Raw genomic sequence first — 18846 nt, 5'->3', positions numbered from 1 at the left:
GTGTGTGTATGTGCTGTGCATATGTGTATGTGCACGTGTGTGTGTATGCACTCACATGTGCTTGCATGTACGTGGAGGCCCGAGATTGATGTCAGGAATCATACTCCATCATTCTCCACTTCATCCTTTGAGGCAGAGGCTCTCAGTCAAGCTCAGAGCTTGCCTGTGTGCCTTGTCTCACCAGCCAGCTCTGGGGACCCCATGTCTTCGCCTTCTACAACTGGAATTACAAGTGGGCCACCACACTGACCAGTGATTCTGAGGACCCAGACTCCTGTCTTCACACGTATGTGGCAAATGCAAATCATGGTGCCATCTCTCCAGTCTCTTAGTTTTACTTTTAATCTGTTATTCTTTGTTCCAGGAATGCTCACTATTACAGACTTTATAAATATACTGCACAGATACTATAAATCGCCTATGGTAAGTGGCATAGACCTCACGGTGTGTGTGGTTAGGATGGGGTGGATTTCCCAGTGTGTATAATAGATAAGGAACTTAACTATAAGACTTCCAACTCAAGCAAAACAGTGAGCTTGACCTCATATCATTTAATTAAAGTTTGAAGAAGGTACCAGGGGGGAAAGGAATAATAACTGTTTTATTCAGATTACAGAATCTTTCATTCTGATTTACTGCCCTGACCTGTGTAAGCTCCTGCTACTCGGTGACAAGCCCCGTGTGGTGTCTGCTAGGACCAGGAAGGGCGGTGCCTCCCCCCACTTCCTCTTAGTGGTTGGCCTCCCGGCCTCACCCTGGAGATAAAGTGGCCAAGGGACTTTCTTTTTGCAGGCCTGTTGTTATGTGTGAAGTTGGAGAGTTGCTTATCACCCCTCCAGGATTTATTTTTCTTACTTATTCCAGTTCTGGGGGAAACTCAGGGCATGGAGCTTGTTGGGCAATGCTCCACCACTGAGCTAACCCCCAGCCCCTCCTTCATGGCCATTATAAGGAAACTAGGAAATTCAGTTCTGACTCTTTCCTTCCAAGTTGGGAAGTTCTGGATGCCATTGGTGCCAGACGGCCTGGCACCTAGCCCAGATGTTCTAGTAGGGCAGTTTAGATTGAAACCAGTCTGCCCGTGTCAAACACCGCTTGGTCTGGTTTTGTCTGCTGCAGTGGGGAGAACAGTTATAGGTTATTTAACTATTTCTGCTATCAGGGCACCTAAAAGGCAGACGGTACTCCAGTTAGAGGGTTTTAAGGTGGTGGTCAGTTGACAGTAATAGGCGTTATTTAACAGGGGAGCGTCTGCTGGGAAGTGTGTCCTCACTTGACCGCGTAAAAACAGCAAATGTTTCTACTCAGACTGAGATAGCCACAACATTTATAGGTTCGAAAGTCAAGTTTGTGATCCATCATTTGATCAGACAGTCACTGAGTTGTCACATGGCTGTGATTCCCACATAAAATACAAAACTGGGTTTCTTCGTGAGGAAAACTCTAGGCCTTTCGATGTAGGGCACGAAAGTAGAAAGTGGACTGTGAGGGGGAGGAAGGGCCTCAGGGACGGGAGTGGGGGATAAGAGAGATAAAGGATTGTGTGTGGCGTAAAACAGGAGGAGGAGCCGTCTGCAGGAAGAAAGAGGACAGCTGAAGAGGACGGAGAGATGCGAGGGTGACTGTGGATGACATATTGAGAAACATGACATACAAAAATAGAAATGCCACCGTGAAACCTGCTACTTTCATCTGCTTACTAAATTATCCTACTTAGAGAAAAATAAAGGAAGTTCTATCAGACTTTAAATATTCTATGTGATACATGTGACAAAGAACAGCAGGTGCCATATAGCAAATCTCTGTGGTTACTTGTTAAGTAAAAAAATTGAAAAAAAAAAGTCAATAAGTAGATAAACAGCTAAATCTCTTTTTTGGTACTTGGGGATATGGGTCCCTGAATTTTCTAGTTAGAAGCAGACCGGCAGGAGCGTAGCTGCTTGCCGTTGTGGATGGTAACACGTGTGGATGTGATTTTTCTTATTTGCAGGTACAGATTTATGAATTAGAGGAACATAAGATTGAAACGTGGAGGGGTAAGCACTACCAGGTTTTAAACCCTTCAATATCTGGAGAAAATGTTATGTGAAAAGCGTGTTTGATGTCTCAGGTCATTTCCTGCACTTAATGACAACCTGCTAGTTAAAACACTTTGTTTCTTTTTCATTTTGAGGGTCTTCGCTACTAACTGTGCATGTTGTCACACGTGTGTGGCCTTACACTAGACCTGGAGCTGTAGAGATCTGACCACCAAGTAGCACCCTCATATACCTGGTCACCGTAGCCCAAGTGTGGGGAGAGCTAGCTTCTGCTCTGATTAAGCTGAATTACTCTTTTACCAATTCAGCAAAACCAAGACAAGAAAAATTCCAACTGAACACTTCAGACCGAGTGACAAGGAAATCATTTCAAGAACTTTTGGGCTGGGGAGATAATATGGGAAGAGCGGGCCTGAGAACCCGAGCTCAGTCCCCGAGGCCATGCCAAAGAGCCAGGCATGGGAATGAGTACTTGCCAGCCCTGGAGACAGTGACAGGTGAATCTCTGGGGCCTCACTGGTCAGCCAGCCTGATTGAATCAGCAAGGCCAGAGCCAGGGAGAGACTCTGTCTCAGAAAATATGATGAAGAGCTTTCTGAGGTGTTCTCTGGCCCACACACAGAAATATTCATACACACAGATACGTACACTCGTAGATACAAAAGAACTCTGACTCACCAAAATCCATGTTATTCTTACAGTGGGACCAGTTCCTGGGTGGGAAGGTTATCGTCTCAAATAGTGGGCAGGGCAGAACATGGGATGGCTCAGAGGACCCAGACTGGTTGGAGCATAAGGACCCTGGCCCAGTGCTCAAGGAAAGCCTGGGTAGAGGGAAAGGGCCAACTGCAGGACATTCTTTAGCTGGGTGTTAAGAGTCTGTGCTTGACAGGATGATCAGTCTTCAAAGGAAGCTGGGAAATCATAGCCTCCACTCCTCTGTGGGCCCTTTTAATTTCACACAATTTTGAAATCTTGCCAAGGGGTGTGTTTTATTGAGCATGGCTTTATCAAGGTAGGCTAAATGAATTAAGTCACCATGGCATCCAGATGGCCTGTCAGTGACATGACTAACAATACCAGGACAGGCACTTCTCATCAAATTCTGCCGTATACGTCCCGTTGGTTTAGATGTATTTACCCTTCTACCTACCGGGGTGTTTGAAGGTGTGATAATACCAGGATGGTCTCAGACGCTTTCTGTGTGCAGACCTCAGCAAAATGAATTAATTACAGTTGATTTCTTTACAAAGAAAATGTGCATATGTCGGCAAGATTCCCAACATGCCCTGGGTTTTGAGCATCAGTTTAGTGAAATAAAATGAGATCATTTAAAGAACAGCATTGCTTAGAGTGATGCTATCTCCCAGTTTATGAGCATCTGCCCTGGAGGATTCTGTAAATGTTTCGTTTCTTGAGAGCAGCGTGGACTTGATAGGACCCAGTGACCTCTGCTACCATCGCTCCATATCAGACCTTTTCCTGATGTTATCAGCATCTTTGGAAATATCGGGGTTTTTTCCTATATTTGATTTTTCTCCAAAGACAATGTCCTGAAAACATTTGAGGCTGCTTAAAATAACCATGACTGTAACCTTAGTTTAGGGTAAATCATCTTTTATTTGGGTTTTTAGTTTGTCTTTTTCCTGTAGACTGTAGCATTGCGCACAGAGATCTGTAACTATGTTTTCCTTCTACAAATGCAGAGTTGTACTTACAAGAAACCTTCAAGCCTTTGGTGAATATCTCTCCAGATGCAAGGTAAACATGGAAGCTTCTTCTCCCCCTTTGAAAGCATTCTTTGCAATGTAGGTGTTTTATTGCCTTGATAGGTAACTAGAAGTAGACAGACAAGTCCCTCAGGCTAGATACGGCCAGCCTCCTCAATCCAAGTAGTATGGCAGAAGTTGAGAGATGTTGGAAATCACAGCAAAGCAGACAGTGGCAGGAGCAATGAGGACACAGGGCAGTTCCCCAAGGTGGGCTGGCGGGGTAGGCAGACACCCTGGGAGTCCAGTACCCAGCCTCAGTGCTAAAGTCACTGCTAGCTTTCCAGAAGGCTTTGCCTCTTCCAAACCAAATCCCTGGACACACTGTTACCAACTTGTCTTGCTGGAGATCTGTGTTTCCCTCTTGAGTTTGAGATGTTTCAACAGATGGGCAGAGAGTTCCCACATAAAGCTTTGCCTCGACTGTTGTAAGCTGATGAGCCTCCTATGGTAGTATAAGAACAGTGGAAATACTGGAGAGCGGGGTGGTCCGAAGTCGTTCTGATTTTTCTTGAAAGCCTCCTAATGACTCTAATGGCTTTTCCCGCAGCCTCTTCGATGCTGTATACTCGTTGATCAAAAATAAAATCCACAGATTGCCAGTTATTGACCCTATCAGTGGGAATGCACTTTATATACTTACCCACAAAAGAATCCTCAAGTTCCTCCAGCTTTTTGTAAGTAGTCCCTAAAGATGCAGTTGCCTTGACTGTCACTTACATCAAGTGAATGGGCTCTTGTCACTCTCAGTAGAAGAAACCGCTAGTTCCATGGTTTCTTTTCTGCAATATTTCAGTTTCTCAACTCACTGCTGTGTGCACTGTGTGTTCTCCAAGTTGACGCCGGCTCAAGTGCTGTAATCTTTAGTCCAAGTGTTAAAGTAATAAAAACGGTGTGTGCCCCTAAAGATGGGTATCTCTTGTGCGTGGGTGGCTAAAGGAGTTTCTAAGGCGGTTTCAATGAGTTCTACTGCACCAGATAGGCGGAGCCAGGGCTTAGGGCAGCAATTGCTTCATAGTGTGTTTGTTGAAACCATGGTTCTAGAAACATAAGCAAAACAACAGCATCCCAGGGGTTATCTCATTCTCATCTGCTGCAGCAGCCAGAGAATCCCAGGGCAAGTCAGGTATAGGCAAAAGATACACCATATTGCACGTCTGTGGTTTGTGTTCACAGTCTCTGAGGCAGGTAGTGTTAGAGGAGGTTCCACAGGAGCAGGAATGCACTTTCGTGCCCCACCCCCATCACTAGTCAGGTCCGGTGGAAGTGTTGCTGGTTCAGAAAGGTCGTTTGAAGTTTTCTTTCTAAAGGAAATAAGAAACACTTAAAGCTACTTCCTGTCTGCAGCTTCCCACTAGGCCTGCAAGTTCGCAAAAGGGCCCAAGTTGCTGCTCTGGATGCAGCCTTGCAAGGCCAGCGGCTTACAGAGGTGTCAAAGGTTTAGAGAGTTGCATTAGTGCTAAGAAATCAGGAGAAGAATGATTTGCCAAAAAGACCATGACATTTAGTAGGCAACCTAGGAAGAAAAAACAAGGGGTTTGGGGTTTTGTCCATCGGCTGGTAATTGGGGAATGTGGCAGCCTTGAATGTTGAGATATCATAGGAACCAAGGGCTTGGGGTGGAGGGACAGGTCTGGACCCACAGCTGCCAGGCTGGCAGCTCAGCCCCCGATAGCCCATCTGTGACAGTTGGCCACTGCAGGCACTGTCCTGGGAGCTTTGCACGAGGTGTCCCTATGCACCCAGTCCAGTTGGTGGTGTCATTGCTATTCATGTTGCCACTCCTCTGGTCTGTGGAAAGGATGGGGCTTTGGCAGATAGAACCTTGCAGCCAGAATATTCAGCCATAGGTTCTCAGATAAAAATATAAATTTTAGATAATGAAACACCAGAGCCTGGTTTTTACTGAGTTGTCAGGATCATTCTGAGAAAGGGTAGCGATACCCTTCCAGGCATTTGAGAAGTAGGTGTCTACAGCAGGAATATCCTGTACTGAGATGGATTAGATGACCTAATAGGTCTTTCTCTCTCTCTCTTTTTTTTCTCTAAATTTCTAGGAATCTCAATATTTGAATATTGATGAACTCTTTGACTTGAACATTTTGTTTCTTCTAATTGTTCATCTTTTCCTGATAATTGTAAGGTACACCAGGAGGATGGCGTCAGCTGTGGCCTTTATAAAAGGTGGAGCTTTGAAACCATAGACCTTACTGTGTTGTAGTCCAGCCTGGTCCTAGACTCTCTTCAAACTTACCCTTCCTCCTTTGAAACAGTCAGGAAAGGAAAGTTAATTTTCAAAGGTTCCTCCCTCTGTGTTCAGCTAGCTTACTCTTCACTTCTAACAGTCAGAAATCGGGTTCATCTGGGGAGAGTGCAGGCTGTGGCGGTGGGGTGGAATGAGGAGCAGCTTAGTCTCAGCCAGTCAGCCCGGGGTCTGCAAACACACAGGGCTGAGTGTACATCGCTAAAAAGAAAGGATCCATGTCATGCTGGCTTTCAGGCCTTCATGTCCCAGACATGCCTGTTGCTCCCATATTCCAGCCACTTGTTTGGTGTGAAGAGAAGGGAAAACATGAATTCTTGGGATCGTTTTCTGTAGAAGGATCCACGTTGAGCTGTCATCTGGTTTGAGGGAAACAGTTCTGATGTATAGCTCTAACGACGATGAGATACAGGCTGGCTGTTAGGAAAGCGTACCTTTAATTCGCTGCACATAGTTTTTTCATTCAGATCTGGATGTTTGAGCATTGAAAGGGTATGCTAGGGTTCTAGAACATTCTCATGTCTCTTCTTGCTCAGATGTCTGATATGCCAAAGCCTGCCTTCATGAAGCAGAACCTGGATGAACTTGGAATAGGAACGTACCACAATATTGCCTTCATTCACCCGGACACTCCGATCATCAAAGCCTTGAACATCTTTGTGGAGAGACGGATATCAGCTCTGCCTGTGGTGGATGAGTCAGGTCTGTGAGGCCATCCCAGCAAAGCTTAGGACCCTGCTCCTGAGCCAGGAGTGGGAAACGGGCAGACAGCAGAGAAGTGAATGCTGGGATACAGTTCCCACAGCAGCCATCAGCAGGCTTAGTTTCCTGTTGCCTTTAAGACACCGTTTCCTGTCCTAAATAGACCCATGTGTTTTATTCAGCACTGTTTAATGCACAGTAGTTGCCCAGTTAAGACAGTTTTTTTTAATGAGTTACTGTCTTGTTGCTAAAATGTTTTTCTAACGTTATGTTTTCATTTTTAGGAAAAGTTGTAGATATTTATTCCAAGTTTGATGTAATTGTAAGTATTTTTTTTTCATGTTTCTAAACCTGTCATTCAGAATGCATTTTCAAACAAATGAAAACCAAACTTAGACTGAGTCTTTTTCTCCCTGATGTAATAGTATCTGACCTTTTGAGGGGAGCCTTGGAGAATGTCGGTCTCCTCACAGTGACGATATTTCTAGTGCTCACTGACCTGCCAGTGAACTGTGTGAGTGTGTGCTGATGTTTTACCATCCTGGGCTTGCTGGCGGGCATGCATGGCATCCATTCCTACAGCCCGTGCACCACAACACTCACATTCCTTTCTGGGGTCGCTCTGCCGTGGGGCCCCTTGTTAGTGCATACTCCTGCGCAGGTCGGGAGACGCTGTTCTGAGAAGACAGCCAGTAGGCTAAGAGAGCTACGTCTTAGCTTCCTAGGGTTCTTTACTCAAATCCCTGATTGGCGGCCATGAGGATTCTCACCGATGCTCTGTCATTACCTTTAAAACGTTCTTGCCCACTCATTTTTAAGTGTGGTCTCTGAGTCTTACACTGCGTCTAAGAAAGGGAAGTGAATCTGACAGCTGACGTGCGTATGCTGCGTGTTGCCACAGCGTTGACCCTGCCATTAAGTACAGTTTTGCAGCTGTCTCAAATCTTTCAGCTCAGTCTGTTCTGTTTAATGTAGTAGATACCAAAAATCTTTTCATTAGAACCTTGGATGCATGGACCCACTAAAATCTATGGGACTTGTGGGAGCCTCCATGGATTTCTGGGCTTCATGGGTCTCTCTCTCTCTCTTTTTTTTTTTTTTTTTTTTTTTTTTTTTGGATTTTTGAGACAGGGTTTCTTTGTAGCTTTTGGTTCCTGTCCTGGAACTAGCTCTTGTAGACCAGGCTGGCCTCGAACTCACAGAGATCTGCCTGTCTCTGCCTCCCAAGTGCTGGGATTAAAGGTGTGCGCTACCACCGCCCGGCCTTCGTGGGTCTCTTCTTGATCTTGACTGCCCACACCTCCCTAATAGAGTCCATGAGAACTCACAGGGAAACACTGGTGTGGGTGCCCTCCCTCTGAGGCATCTTACCCTTTGCAAGTGTTAATTTGTTTCTCAGGAGACATTGCTCATGTTTGCTGTAGAACCCTAGAGGACCAGAGTGGGGAGGAGCCTGGCAGAAAACACTGTCAGAATTTTACAAGTGAGCTGGAGAGTTGGCTCAGTAGTAAGAGTGCATGATACTCCCAAAGCCCATGTCAGAGGGTTCACAGATACCTCTAACTCCAGACTTCAGCTTCAAGGGATTTGACTTCCTCTTCTGGCCTCTGTAAACAACACACACACACACAGACATGCATGTGTGTCCACATGCACACAAATGTAAAGTAAAATCTTTTTATTTTATTTTTTTTAATTTTATTTATTATGTATTCAGTGTTCTGTCTGTGTGTATCCCTGCAGGCCAGAAGAGGGCACCACATCTCATTACAGATGGTTGTGAGCCACCATGTGGTTGCTGGGAATTGAACTCAGGACCTTTGGAAGAGCAGGCAAAGCTCTTAACCACTAAGCCATCTCTCCAGCCCAGTAAAATCTTTTTAAATGTATAAAATGACATCTATCTGCGTAATGATACAAGCCTGTAGTCCCAGCCACTCAAGAGTCTGAGGCAGGAGAATTGCAAGTTCAAAACCTGACTGGATATCAGAATAAGTTCAGGACTAACCTGAGTAACTTTTGGAGACCTGGTTCGAAATTTAAAAAAAAAAAAAAAAAGAGGCTAGGAGGCTAGGGAAGTTCACATTAGTAGAGCACTTGATTAGTTTGTATGAGGTCCTGGGTTCAAACCCTCTTACTACCAACATAATGCCTTTATATTTCTCTATAATCAAGGTACACCTAGTAACATGATATCCTTGGTTATGACTGAAACAGCCATGCTGAGGGCACAATACTAGCTGGGAAGAGAACTCTTAATACCAAATTCCATGCTAATGTTTTTAAGAATCAGGTCACTCGTTCATCCAAATGAAAGTGAAGGATGTAATCTTTTTTCTATGACTCTCTTACAGAATCTTGCTGCTGAGAAAACATATAATAACCTAGACATCACGGTGACCCAGGCCCTGCAGCACCGCTCACAGTATTTTGAGGGTGTGGTGAAGTGCAATAAGCTGGAAACACTGGAGACCATCGTGGACAGGATAGTAAGAGCCGAGGTGAGCGGCCCCAGCCCGGCACACACAGCAAGGTCGAGAGACAGCCCTGGGAGGCAGGCCATGGCTTCTGTAGGCTAGGAGTGGGCTCATGGCCGTTCTGAACCCCAGCCCAGTGCTTGGCACACGGTCACGAAGCCGTACTGAGTTGAGCTGAATTTGGTGAATTTTTGTGAGTGCAGATAGTTTCAGAGTATGAAAAATGTGCACTTGAGAAAACAAAAGTGGTCCCAGACGCTTTCAGTAAATACATCCTGTCAGAGTACTTGAAGTCAAAGCAGAAACGAATAATGTTACTTTAACAAAGTGAATGAATGATTATAAGGTGGAGTGAAACTTGTGTGTGTGTGCGTGCGTGCATGTGTGTGTGTGCGTATGTGTTTGTGTTTGCACGTGCACCCACATATGTGAGAGTCAGATCTCTCCTTCCCGCTTTATGTGGGTTCTGGGGACTGAACACCAATCATCAGGCTTACATGGCATACCCTCTACCCCAAGCCATCTCACCAGCCACAGAGAAAACTTTTCAAAGTTCCTTTCTCTCTCCTCTCTGTCCCTGAGTGAAGTGAGTTGTAAACTGTAGGGCCTCCCCAGCCCGAGCAGCCATCCCCACACTGCCTGGACTTCGCTGCTTGTACAATGTTCCCCGGAGGGAAATGAGGTCACTGTGATGTGTCAACCACCTTCTCATTCCCACAACCTTTCCTTTCTTCTCAGACAGGGCTAGGAGTGGCATCCAGTGTGGCCTTGTCCCTCCCCTATCCCTTGCCCTCCAATGTCATACTCAAGGACTGAAGGATACAGTTCTGTTACTTCCAGAACATTCCATACTAAATAAAATGCACTCCCAATGACAGGTCTCTTTCAGTGTTAGAAATGCAGGTGTGTGCACTGAGACAAAGCACCTAATTAGTTCAGAGGCAACCGTGACTTCCACAGTAAAGCTAGCTGCTGGAGTCATGCACTACATGTGTGCTGGAGTCATGTACTGCATGTGTGCTGGAGTCGTGTACTGCATGTGTGCTGAAGTCATGCACTGCATGTGTGCTGGAGTCTTGTACTGCATGTGTGCTGTGAAGTCACGTACTGCATGTGTGCTGCAGAAGTCATGTGCTACATATATGCTTCTAAAGTCATGCACTGCGTGTATGCTGCTGAAGTCACGTACTGCATGTGTGCTGCTGAAGTCACGCACTGCATGTGTGCTGTGGAAGTCATGCACTGCATGTGTGCTGAAGTCATGCACTGCATGTGTGCTGAAGTCACGTACTGCATGTGTGCTGCAGAAGTCACATACTGCATGTGTGCTGAAGTCACGCACTGTGTGTGTGCTGGAGTCGTGTACTGCATGTGTGCTGGAGTCGTGTACTGCATGTGTGCTGGAGTCGTGTACTGCATGTGTGCTGTGAAGTCGAGAGCCATTGCTGCTAGAACGAGCCCCATGTAGTCCAGCCTCTGTCCTATAGCGCCCAGTGTCCATAGAATCCAGCTGCCTTCCCAGAGGCTAGCCTCCGTGTGGCATCTGAGTTCATCCCTCAGCGTCTTCCTCCCCAGCTGTTGTCATTGCTCTTTAGCACAGCATTTTAATGGTAAACCTCTTGTTTTCTAGAAGGTTCTAACATACTTGGGCATGTATCCTGATGTCTCATGCATGTCCTTAAAATCATATGCCCTCCATAGGTCAGAAGCAGGACTAGCAAAGGTGCCGTCCCTCACTGTGATAGCAGTAGAATGACATCTCTGATGGAATCCATCACGAGAACTACAGAGCGCTCTGTAGGAGAGTGTTCCTGTTGAAAACCGTTAGCTGTGTGTTGCCATGGGAAAGCCCAATTGCTGGGTCTAGTAATACCAACACTCTTGTGTGCTGTGGTTTGAAAGAAGCCGTGAAGGGAAATAAGGATGTAACTAAGTTGTTTTCTCACGTTACATGTCTCGACTCTGTCTGCCACTAAAATTCCTCCACCAGATGACTCCTCCCAGAGCCAGGGTGCCGTGTGTCACCATCAGCCTGTTTGACAAGAAGATGACTTTTGTTTGTTTGTTTGCTTTTTTCGAGACAGGATTTTTTTCTGTAGCTTTGGAGCCTGTCCTGGAAACTAGCTCTTGTAGACCAGGCTGGCCTCGAACTCACAGAGATCCACCTGCCCCTGCCTCCCGATTGCTGGGTTTAAAGGCCTGCGCCACCACCGCCCGGCGAAGATGACTTTTAAAAAGTTCCTTAGACATATTTTGGCAGTCATGCACATGCCTCCCTTTACATAATTAAATAAACATAATAAAAATAAAGTAAATCATCATTTTATCCTAAATCACAGTTTCAGTGCTCTGTTTTATCACAGGATTTTTGAAGGACCTAAAAGTATTTTTTAAAGAAATTTCATAAAGAAATCTGTGTTGATTAAGATAACCAGAGTGACTCTTTTTTTTTTTTTTAATCCTAAAGCAAGCTATGACATTAAAAACATTATCCTTTGACAAAATGCGTAAGCTGGACTTGGTCTTCTGCAGCTCCTCCCTGTGTCCCGCTCTGTGCCAGGAGCTAAGGCTGGTGCCTCAAGGGTCTCCCAGGGAACCTTTGGCCCCAGGCTGTAGCAGGAAGTTGGAATGCTACTCCTCACTGTGTGCTCTCTCCTCTAGCTCTTCATTCACCTCCAGGAGATTTTAGATGAAAACACTAGAGGTGACCATGCCTGCTGCTTCACTCTGCCCCAGCTTAGCTTCTCTGCTATTGGCACTGTTACGTGAGTGCCACAGAAAAGCCATGGCCGGAGAGGCAAAGAGCAGAGAGCCTGCTCCTGGACTTCCACTGCCCAGCTAAACCAATTACTTACTGGCTACAAAAGACTGGAATTGAGTGTTAAGATTTAGAGGCTGGAGTGGCTGGAGAGAGCTCAATTGGTAAAGGGCTTGCCACACAAGCGCAAGAACCCAGGTTTGATCCCCAGCTCCCGGGTAAAAAGCCAGATGTGATAGTGCTGGGGAGGCAGAGGCAGAGGACTCTGTGAGGCCTGCTAGCCAGTCAGTATGGCTGAGTCAGTGAGCTCCAGGTTCAGGGAGAGACCCTGTGGAGAAGCATGGAGGAAGTCACCCAATGTGGGCAGAGCTCACGCATGCACACGCATGCATACAGTAACAGAGGTTGTTAATTTTGAGCTGTATCATTACTTTATACATATTTTAGAATTTGAAAGCCCAGCAGACAGAGCCGGCTCATTTTTCTCACTGTGGTCCAGCAAATTAGTGTTCCATTTCCCCTCCAGGCCCCAATCTCTCTACAGCCCGTCCACTGTGCACCCCTCCTTAGCTGTATTCATTCCCCTCCGGGCCCCAGTCTCTCTGCAGCCCGTCCACTGTGCACCCCTCCTTAGCTGTATTCATTGCAGGGTTACAGGAGTGCCATTTTTTTCCCAGCATGCATTTTTAAATTTTCTTCATTAAAACTTTCACGTGTAGACTAGGAGCATGGCTCAGTGGATAAACTGTCTGCTGTACAGGCATGAGAACCTGAATGAGATCCCAGCACCCACCCAAACGGGGACAGCAGTACAGTCCTGTAACCACAGCTTCCAGTAGGATGGAGAGAGGTGGATCCTGGATTCACTGGCCAGCAAGTCTGGTAAAATGGCAAACTTCAGGTTCAGGGAGTGGGACTGGAGAGATGGCTCAGAGGCTGCAAGTTCTTACTTCTCTTGCGATGGACCTAAGATTGTTGGATCCCTAGCACCCACATGGCTGCTCACAACTATTCAGGGGGTCAGACACCCTCTTTCTGGCTTCTAAAGGTACTGATTGCATGTGGTATACAGACATAGGTGCAGGCGAAATACCCGTACACAGAAAATATAAATACATACATACATACAGTGAGGCAGCCAGGCAGTGGTGGCACACGCCTTTAATCTCAGCAGAGAGGCAGAGATAGGCAAATCTTGGAGTTCAATGCCAACCTGTCTACATAGTGAGTTCTAGGACAACCAAGGCTACACAGAGAAACCCTGTGTCAGGGGATGGGGAAAAAAGTTGGGCAGTTTAAAAAAAAAAACTTGACATCAACTTGGCCTCCATATATACCTGCATGGGCAAGCGTGACACACACACACACACACACACACACACACACACATACGGTAAGCTCACACCTGGACTTTTCTCTTTGCAGGTCCATCGGCTGGTGGTAGTGAATGAAGCAGATAGTATTGTGGGTATTATCTCCCTGTCAGACATCCTGCAAGCCCTGATCCTCACACCAGCAGGTAAAAATGAAGATTTCAAGCCAGCACTACGGTATCCCATGAATTTAATCCTGGTACTCTGGAAGCAGAGACAGGTAGATCTCTGTGAGCTCAAGGCCAACTAGGGTTACATAAAAAACCCTGCCTCAGAAAGGTGGCGTAGGTAGGTAAGTAGGTAGATAGGTTTTTTTCTTTTCTTTTCTTTTTTTCCACTTAGGTTTTTCTTTTCTAAGACAAGGTTTCTCTGTGTAGCTTTGGAGCCTTTCCTGGAACTTGCTCTGTAGATCAAGCTGGCCTTAAACTCCCAGAGATCTACCTGCCTCTGCCTCCTGAGTCCTGGAATTAAAGGCGTGAGCCACGACTGCCTGGCAGATAGATTTATTTCTATCCAAGATTTCCAGGACAGGCACTGAGGTGTTGAAGGCACCCTGCCCCCATGTCCCACGCAGCAGGGTTTTGTGTACAGACCGTTTTGGCTTTACTTTTCATGCTTGAAGTTCATGTTCTGCTTGGGTGAGCAAAGTTTCTAGAAAGCACATCAAGGTGCAGGGGCGGACGGCACAGCTGGCCGTGTGTGTATGGTAAGAGGTGGCCTGATGAGACCTTAAAACACTGCCACATCCTTTCTTCACATTCTCCTTGCCTCTACCCCGCCTCTCCAGCCCCTTCATGGAAACCAGCTAGCTTTTTTTCCGACAGGGTCACAGACCCGGACAGACAGACAGAACAATGGGTGACACATAATTTGAATTCCAGCGGTGAATCATTAATGTGCCCACTGTGGTATTGCTCTTCTTTAGTTCAGAAACCAATCTCAGCTAAAGCTAGCTTTTGTAATTAGTCTGTTCCCTAAAACTACCCACCCTAAGAGTCCCCAGCAACTGCCTCAGTCCTGCCTGACTGTGCAGATGCAAAAGCCACAGAGCCAGCCACAGGAAAGAATCCCCGTTCAGGGATCTTGGCCAGCAGCGTGCAGAAGTTCTGAGAGATGTTCGTGTGGAGCCCCACTCCCCACCCCCACGTGCTGAATCTGGAACACACATCTGTAGACGGGCCTCTTGTAGTCATTTTCAGACTGATTGGCTGAAGTTCACGGTGACATTCACAATCATGAACAACCAGGCATCAGGTGGATGATTCCCGTTGATACTATCAACCTGTCTTACTGTTGTATTACTGTGAAGATACCAGGACCAAAGCAACTTGCAAGGAAGGAGTTTAGTGGGGCTTACAGTTTCAGAGGGTGAGACCATGATGGCAGGCAGGCATGGCAACAGAAAGTGGTTGAGATCTCACATAAGACCTACAAATGGGCAGAGAGAGTGCTAACTGGGGCAGTGGGGGAAGGGGGAAGAATGGCATGGAATTTTGCAGTCCCTAAGCCCACCCCAACTGACACACCTCCTTCAACAAGGTCACACCTCTTACTCCTTCCCAAACAGTTCCACCAAATGGGGGCCATTTTCATCCAAACCACTGCAGCTCGAAGTTGGAAATAACCTAGTATATTTCAAAAGATGGTAGGGGAAACTGAGATACTCATCCTGTGGGATGCCATACAGTACTGAAAGTGACCAGAGCTACTTTATTACAAGCAAAACTGGAAAATCATGTTAACCTGTTGCTTGTGTTCAATTGTGTGTGGGTAAATCTCCAAGCAGGAAAAAAAAAACACAGGCACTCCCCATGCCAATGTAGACGTACCCCACAAGTAGGATTACCCTCAAAGAAGGACACCTTCTCCAGGACCAACCCTGCACTCAGGTGACTACCTCTGCAGAGTTGCTTGCAGGCCCTCATTTGTCCCCTTGAGAAGATCTTTAGGGCATTAGAATTCCAGAGTAAACTGGCAAGTGGCTCATTGTCTCTGAGCCTTAGTGCCTCAGGGCATAAGCTTGGGCAGGCTGAGTATGACTAGATTTCCATCTAAACTCGGTGTTTCTGAAGTTGTCACTCATTCTTGCTCCTCCCATCCTTGTGGGTAGAGTGCAGAAATCTGTTTCACAGCTGGCATTTGGAATGGATTTACCATAGAAACGCAGTCATAAAAACAAGGTGGCTGGGTTGGAGTTCTTGTTGATGGGCTGTATGTAACGGTTCATTGAGGAAAATGTTGTGTCCCTAATGTCTAGAGCAGAGCGCCCATGGAACTCAGGATGCTCACTTTTGCAAGGTAACTAGCATGCTTACAGGTCAGGAGAGTTGTGGACACTGAGAGGCCAAGTCCCAGTCACCCCATCTATGTGCATGGGTGTCAGGGTGTCAGATCCCCTGGAACTGGAGTTACAGACAGTCGTGAGCTGCCATGTGCTGGATCCTCTGAAAGAGCAGCCAGTGTTCTTAACCTTGAACCGTGTCTCTACAGCCTGCCTCCCTCCTGATGTACCAAGAGGTGCAACCACAACATGCGTGCAGATGCAGGCATTCTGCCCACAGGGAGCAGTGCAGCTGGACACTTACAGGATGCTCCTTCAAGAAAGGGCAGCCACTGTGACAGGATCAAAAGCATCTCAGCAGACGTGGCCACAGCCACTCTACTATGGATACTTGCTCAATACAGTAACATATTCTCTTTTTCAAAGTCTTAGCAGCAACAGTAGTGGAACTCTCTTCAGTTGGGTCTTTGTTGCATTTGCACCCACCAGGAAGCGATCTGACAGGAAGAGCTACAGTTTGTAGCTCCTTCTTCTAATCTATTGTTAACCTCTTTCCAAAGTTACATCTGTAGCCCGACACAGAATGTACAGGTGGATCCCAGCCCTCTGAAGGCAGAGGCCAGACTGAGCTACATAGCAAGAGCCCTGCCCCAGAAGACCAAGACCAGGGACCTGGAGATGGTTCAGAGGTTAAGAGTACCCGTTGCTCCTCCAGAGAATCTAGATTTGATTCCCAGCACCCACATGGCAGCTCACAATTGTCCTCAACGCTAGTCCCAGAGAATCTGACACCCTCTCTGGCCTCCTGGCCCATTTCACAGACATGGTATAGAGATATGCATGTAGGCGAAGAGCCCATACACATAAAAATTTTTTAAACCTAACTTTGAAAAAGATGAAAGCTAGGGAGGTGCTGTAGGTGCTGCGCCTGCCATCCCGTGGGAAACCAGCAGGGACCAGTAGCTGCGGTGCACAGCTCTCCTTAGATGTGTTATGATGTTTATATATATATAAGTATGGACACTGAAATGACTGCCTATTTATTACTTTTTTAGCAGTGCAATGTGACATTTAGAATGGCAAGATGTGATAAAGATCAGAGCCCGTGAGATGGTGGGAGGGGGTGGGGTCTTATGGCCACCCAGTCCTCCCACCTCTAGCTGCCCTTAGCCACTGCCAGGCTGGGTGGGATCGACTAGTGCAGAGAGCCCTGCCCGGAGCTAAGCTTGGAACCTCCTCTTTCCGTCTCCCAGCAGGTGCCAAACAGAAGGAGCCAGAGGCTGAATGAACCGCAGCGAATGTAGGCACCCTCACAGGAGAACTTGAACAAAGTCTCGGGGTCCCGTTTTGCCTCATGGACACTGGCTGCAATAGAAGAAAATAAATGGCTAAGAATGTATATCAGGGTTTGGCGATGGGTATCTTTCCAGGGATTTGTAAGCATAGGAAAAGATTCGGGCATGGCGTTCAAAGGCTGTCCTCAGACCCCCGGCCGAGGGATTTCCAATGCTGTCTGTCATTAAAGTGCACTGTGTCCTGAAATTAGTACTACTTTTCATTTCAAAGAAGTCACTGGGATGGAACGGGTGACCGAAAGTGAGTGAACGGCACGTCCAGATCACGGTGCCTTATGTCCAAACACGCAATATGTCACTGCTGCTGCCGCAGGCCCCAAAGTGCTGCCGAAGAGACCCACAGCCCGAATGTGAACATCTTCAGACCGTTGACCCAACCTCTTGCTTTTCGCTCGGTTTGTGGAAAAGTTGTAATTTTAATATAGGCAACTGAAAGCTTCCGGTGATGGTTCTAAATGCTTGTCCTTTCCTGGCCCCCGTGTCAGCGAGGCTGGCTTGGCAACATCGTTTTATTTATTTTTACTCTCCTGCAGTTTTTTTACGCATCTTTTGGTGAATGGACTCCACCAAACCTACGAATAAAAACTCACTTGTTCTCTGAAACGGCAAATCTCTCGTGACTTTAGTTTGGATCTGGGAAGGCTATGCCTTCCAAAACAGCCACTGTTGGGTTTTTAAATGTTTATGGAAACGGGCCGTGGTCACGGGGAGGAAGTGCCGGAAGACGTCTATTTTTTTTTTATTGTGTGTTGAAATGTAAACTCATGATGTTTGTGTGACTGCAGACAAGACGCTTGTAACTTTTATTGTGACACATAAAACAGTATTGTCATGCAATTAAAGGGAAACAGTGTTTCCTCATGTCAGTGCTCTGAAAATGTTGACAGTGTGTGTGTGTGTGTGTGTGTGTGTGTGTGTGTGTGTGTGTGTGTACACGCACGTGTGTATATGAGCAGAGTTTGGTGTTTTGCTTTTTGGAGATTTTTTTTTTCCCAGATTGAAAATTAAAATAAATCCTACCTACCAGTTTGCTAAAGTTCTTTAAAATACTATATATTTGGGCATGTTCCAATTAAGATTCTACATGGAAAGCAAAAAAGAAAAAAGAAAGAAAATATTTTACATGGAGTTTCCCACTTACATTTCTTCTCAAATAAGAAAAGTACATGAATTGTCTTCTCCTTTTTAGCCATCACCAGAAAAGAACTTTAAAAGGTTTAGTTCATTAATGCCATTGTTAAATATAAACATTCGTTTGAGTTTGTTTTTGAGGCAGAGTTTCTCTGTGTAGCCCTGGCTAGCCTCGAACTCAGTAAACCAGGCTAGCCTTGAACTCAGAGATCCACCTGCCCCTGTCTCCTGAGTGCTAGGATTAAAGACTTGTGGCGCCACACCCAGCTTTAAGAACTTATTTTTAATTAGGAGTTGTCACACCAGGAGCTGGAGAGGTGGCTCGGGTTAAGAACACTGTCCGTTCTTACAGAAAACCTGGGTTCTGGTCCCAGAACAAACATGATGGCTTGTAACCATTTGTAACTCGCGCTCCCAGGGATGCAATGCTCTCTTCTGAGCTCTGCGGGTATTGCATGTCTCTGGTGCACATGTAGACCAAACACTCGTAAGTAAAAACAAGTCTTCTGTTACATAAGCCAGGGATGGCAGTAGACCTGTGTCATTACAGCACTCAGGAAGTAAAGGCAGAGACTGTCCCTGCACTCAGTCCAAGGCCAGCCTGGGCTGTGTAACAAGACCTGTCCTAAAAAAGGATTGTCACGCAGATTGTGTGTGTGTGTGTGTGTGTGTGTGTGTGTGTGTGTGTGTGTGTGTGT

General features: G+C 46.3%; 1 protein-coding gene across 12 annotated transcripts in view; it reads left to right on the top strand.

Moving 5' to 3' along the window:
- Positions 1-17895, top strand: part of Prkag2 (protein kinase AMP-activated non-catalytic subunit gamma 2) — a 269363-nt gene extending 251468 nt beyond the window's left edge. For 9 of the 12 annotated variants that reach the window (XM_013353885.2, XM_013353884.2, XM_026789370.1 and 6 more), the window contains 9 exons: positions 365-423; positions 1991-2036; positions 3746-3800; positions 4359-4485; positions 6608-6773; positions 7058-7095; positions 9128-9274; positions 13434-13527; positions 16916-17895. In XM_013353885.2, coding sequence (XP_013209339.1) covers positions 365-423; positions 1991-2036; positions 3746-3800; positions 4359-4485; positions 6608-6773; positions 7058-7095; positions 9128-9274; positions 13434-13527; positions 16916-16950 — 767 coding nt within the window. In that variant the 3' untranslated portion in view covers positions 16951-17895. The remainder of the gene's footprint in view (positions 1-364; positions 424-1990; positions 2037-3745; positions 3801-4358; positions 4486-6607; positions 6774-7057; positions 7096-9127; positions 9275-13433; positions 13528-16915) is intronic. The other 3 variants (XM_005367439.3, XM_005367438.3, XM_013353887.2) reach the window with 1 other exon arrangement.
- The last annotated feature ends 951 nt before the right edge of the window (positions 17896-18846 follow it).

Source organism: Microtus ochrogaster, unplaced genomic scaffold, assembly GCF_000317375.1.
Source record: "Microtus ochrogaster isolate Prairie Vole_2 unplaced genomic scaffold, MicOch1.0 UNK18, whole genome shotgun sequence".
NCBI classification, from domain to species: Eukaryota; Metazoa; Chordata; class Mammalia; order Rodentia; family Cricetidae; genus Microtus; species Microtus ochrogaster.
This window is presented reverse-complemented; position numbering and strand designations above follow the sequence as displayed.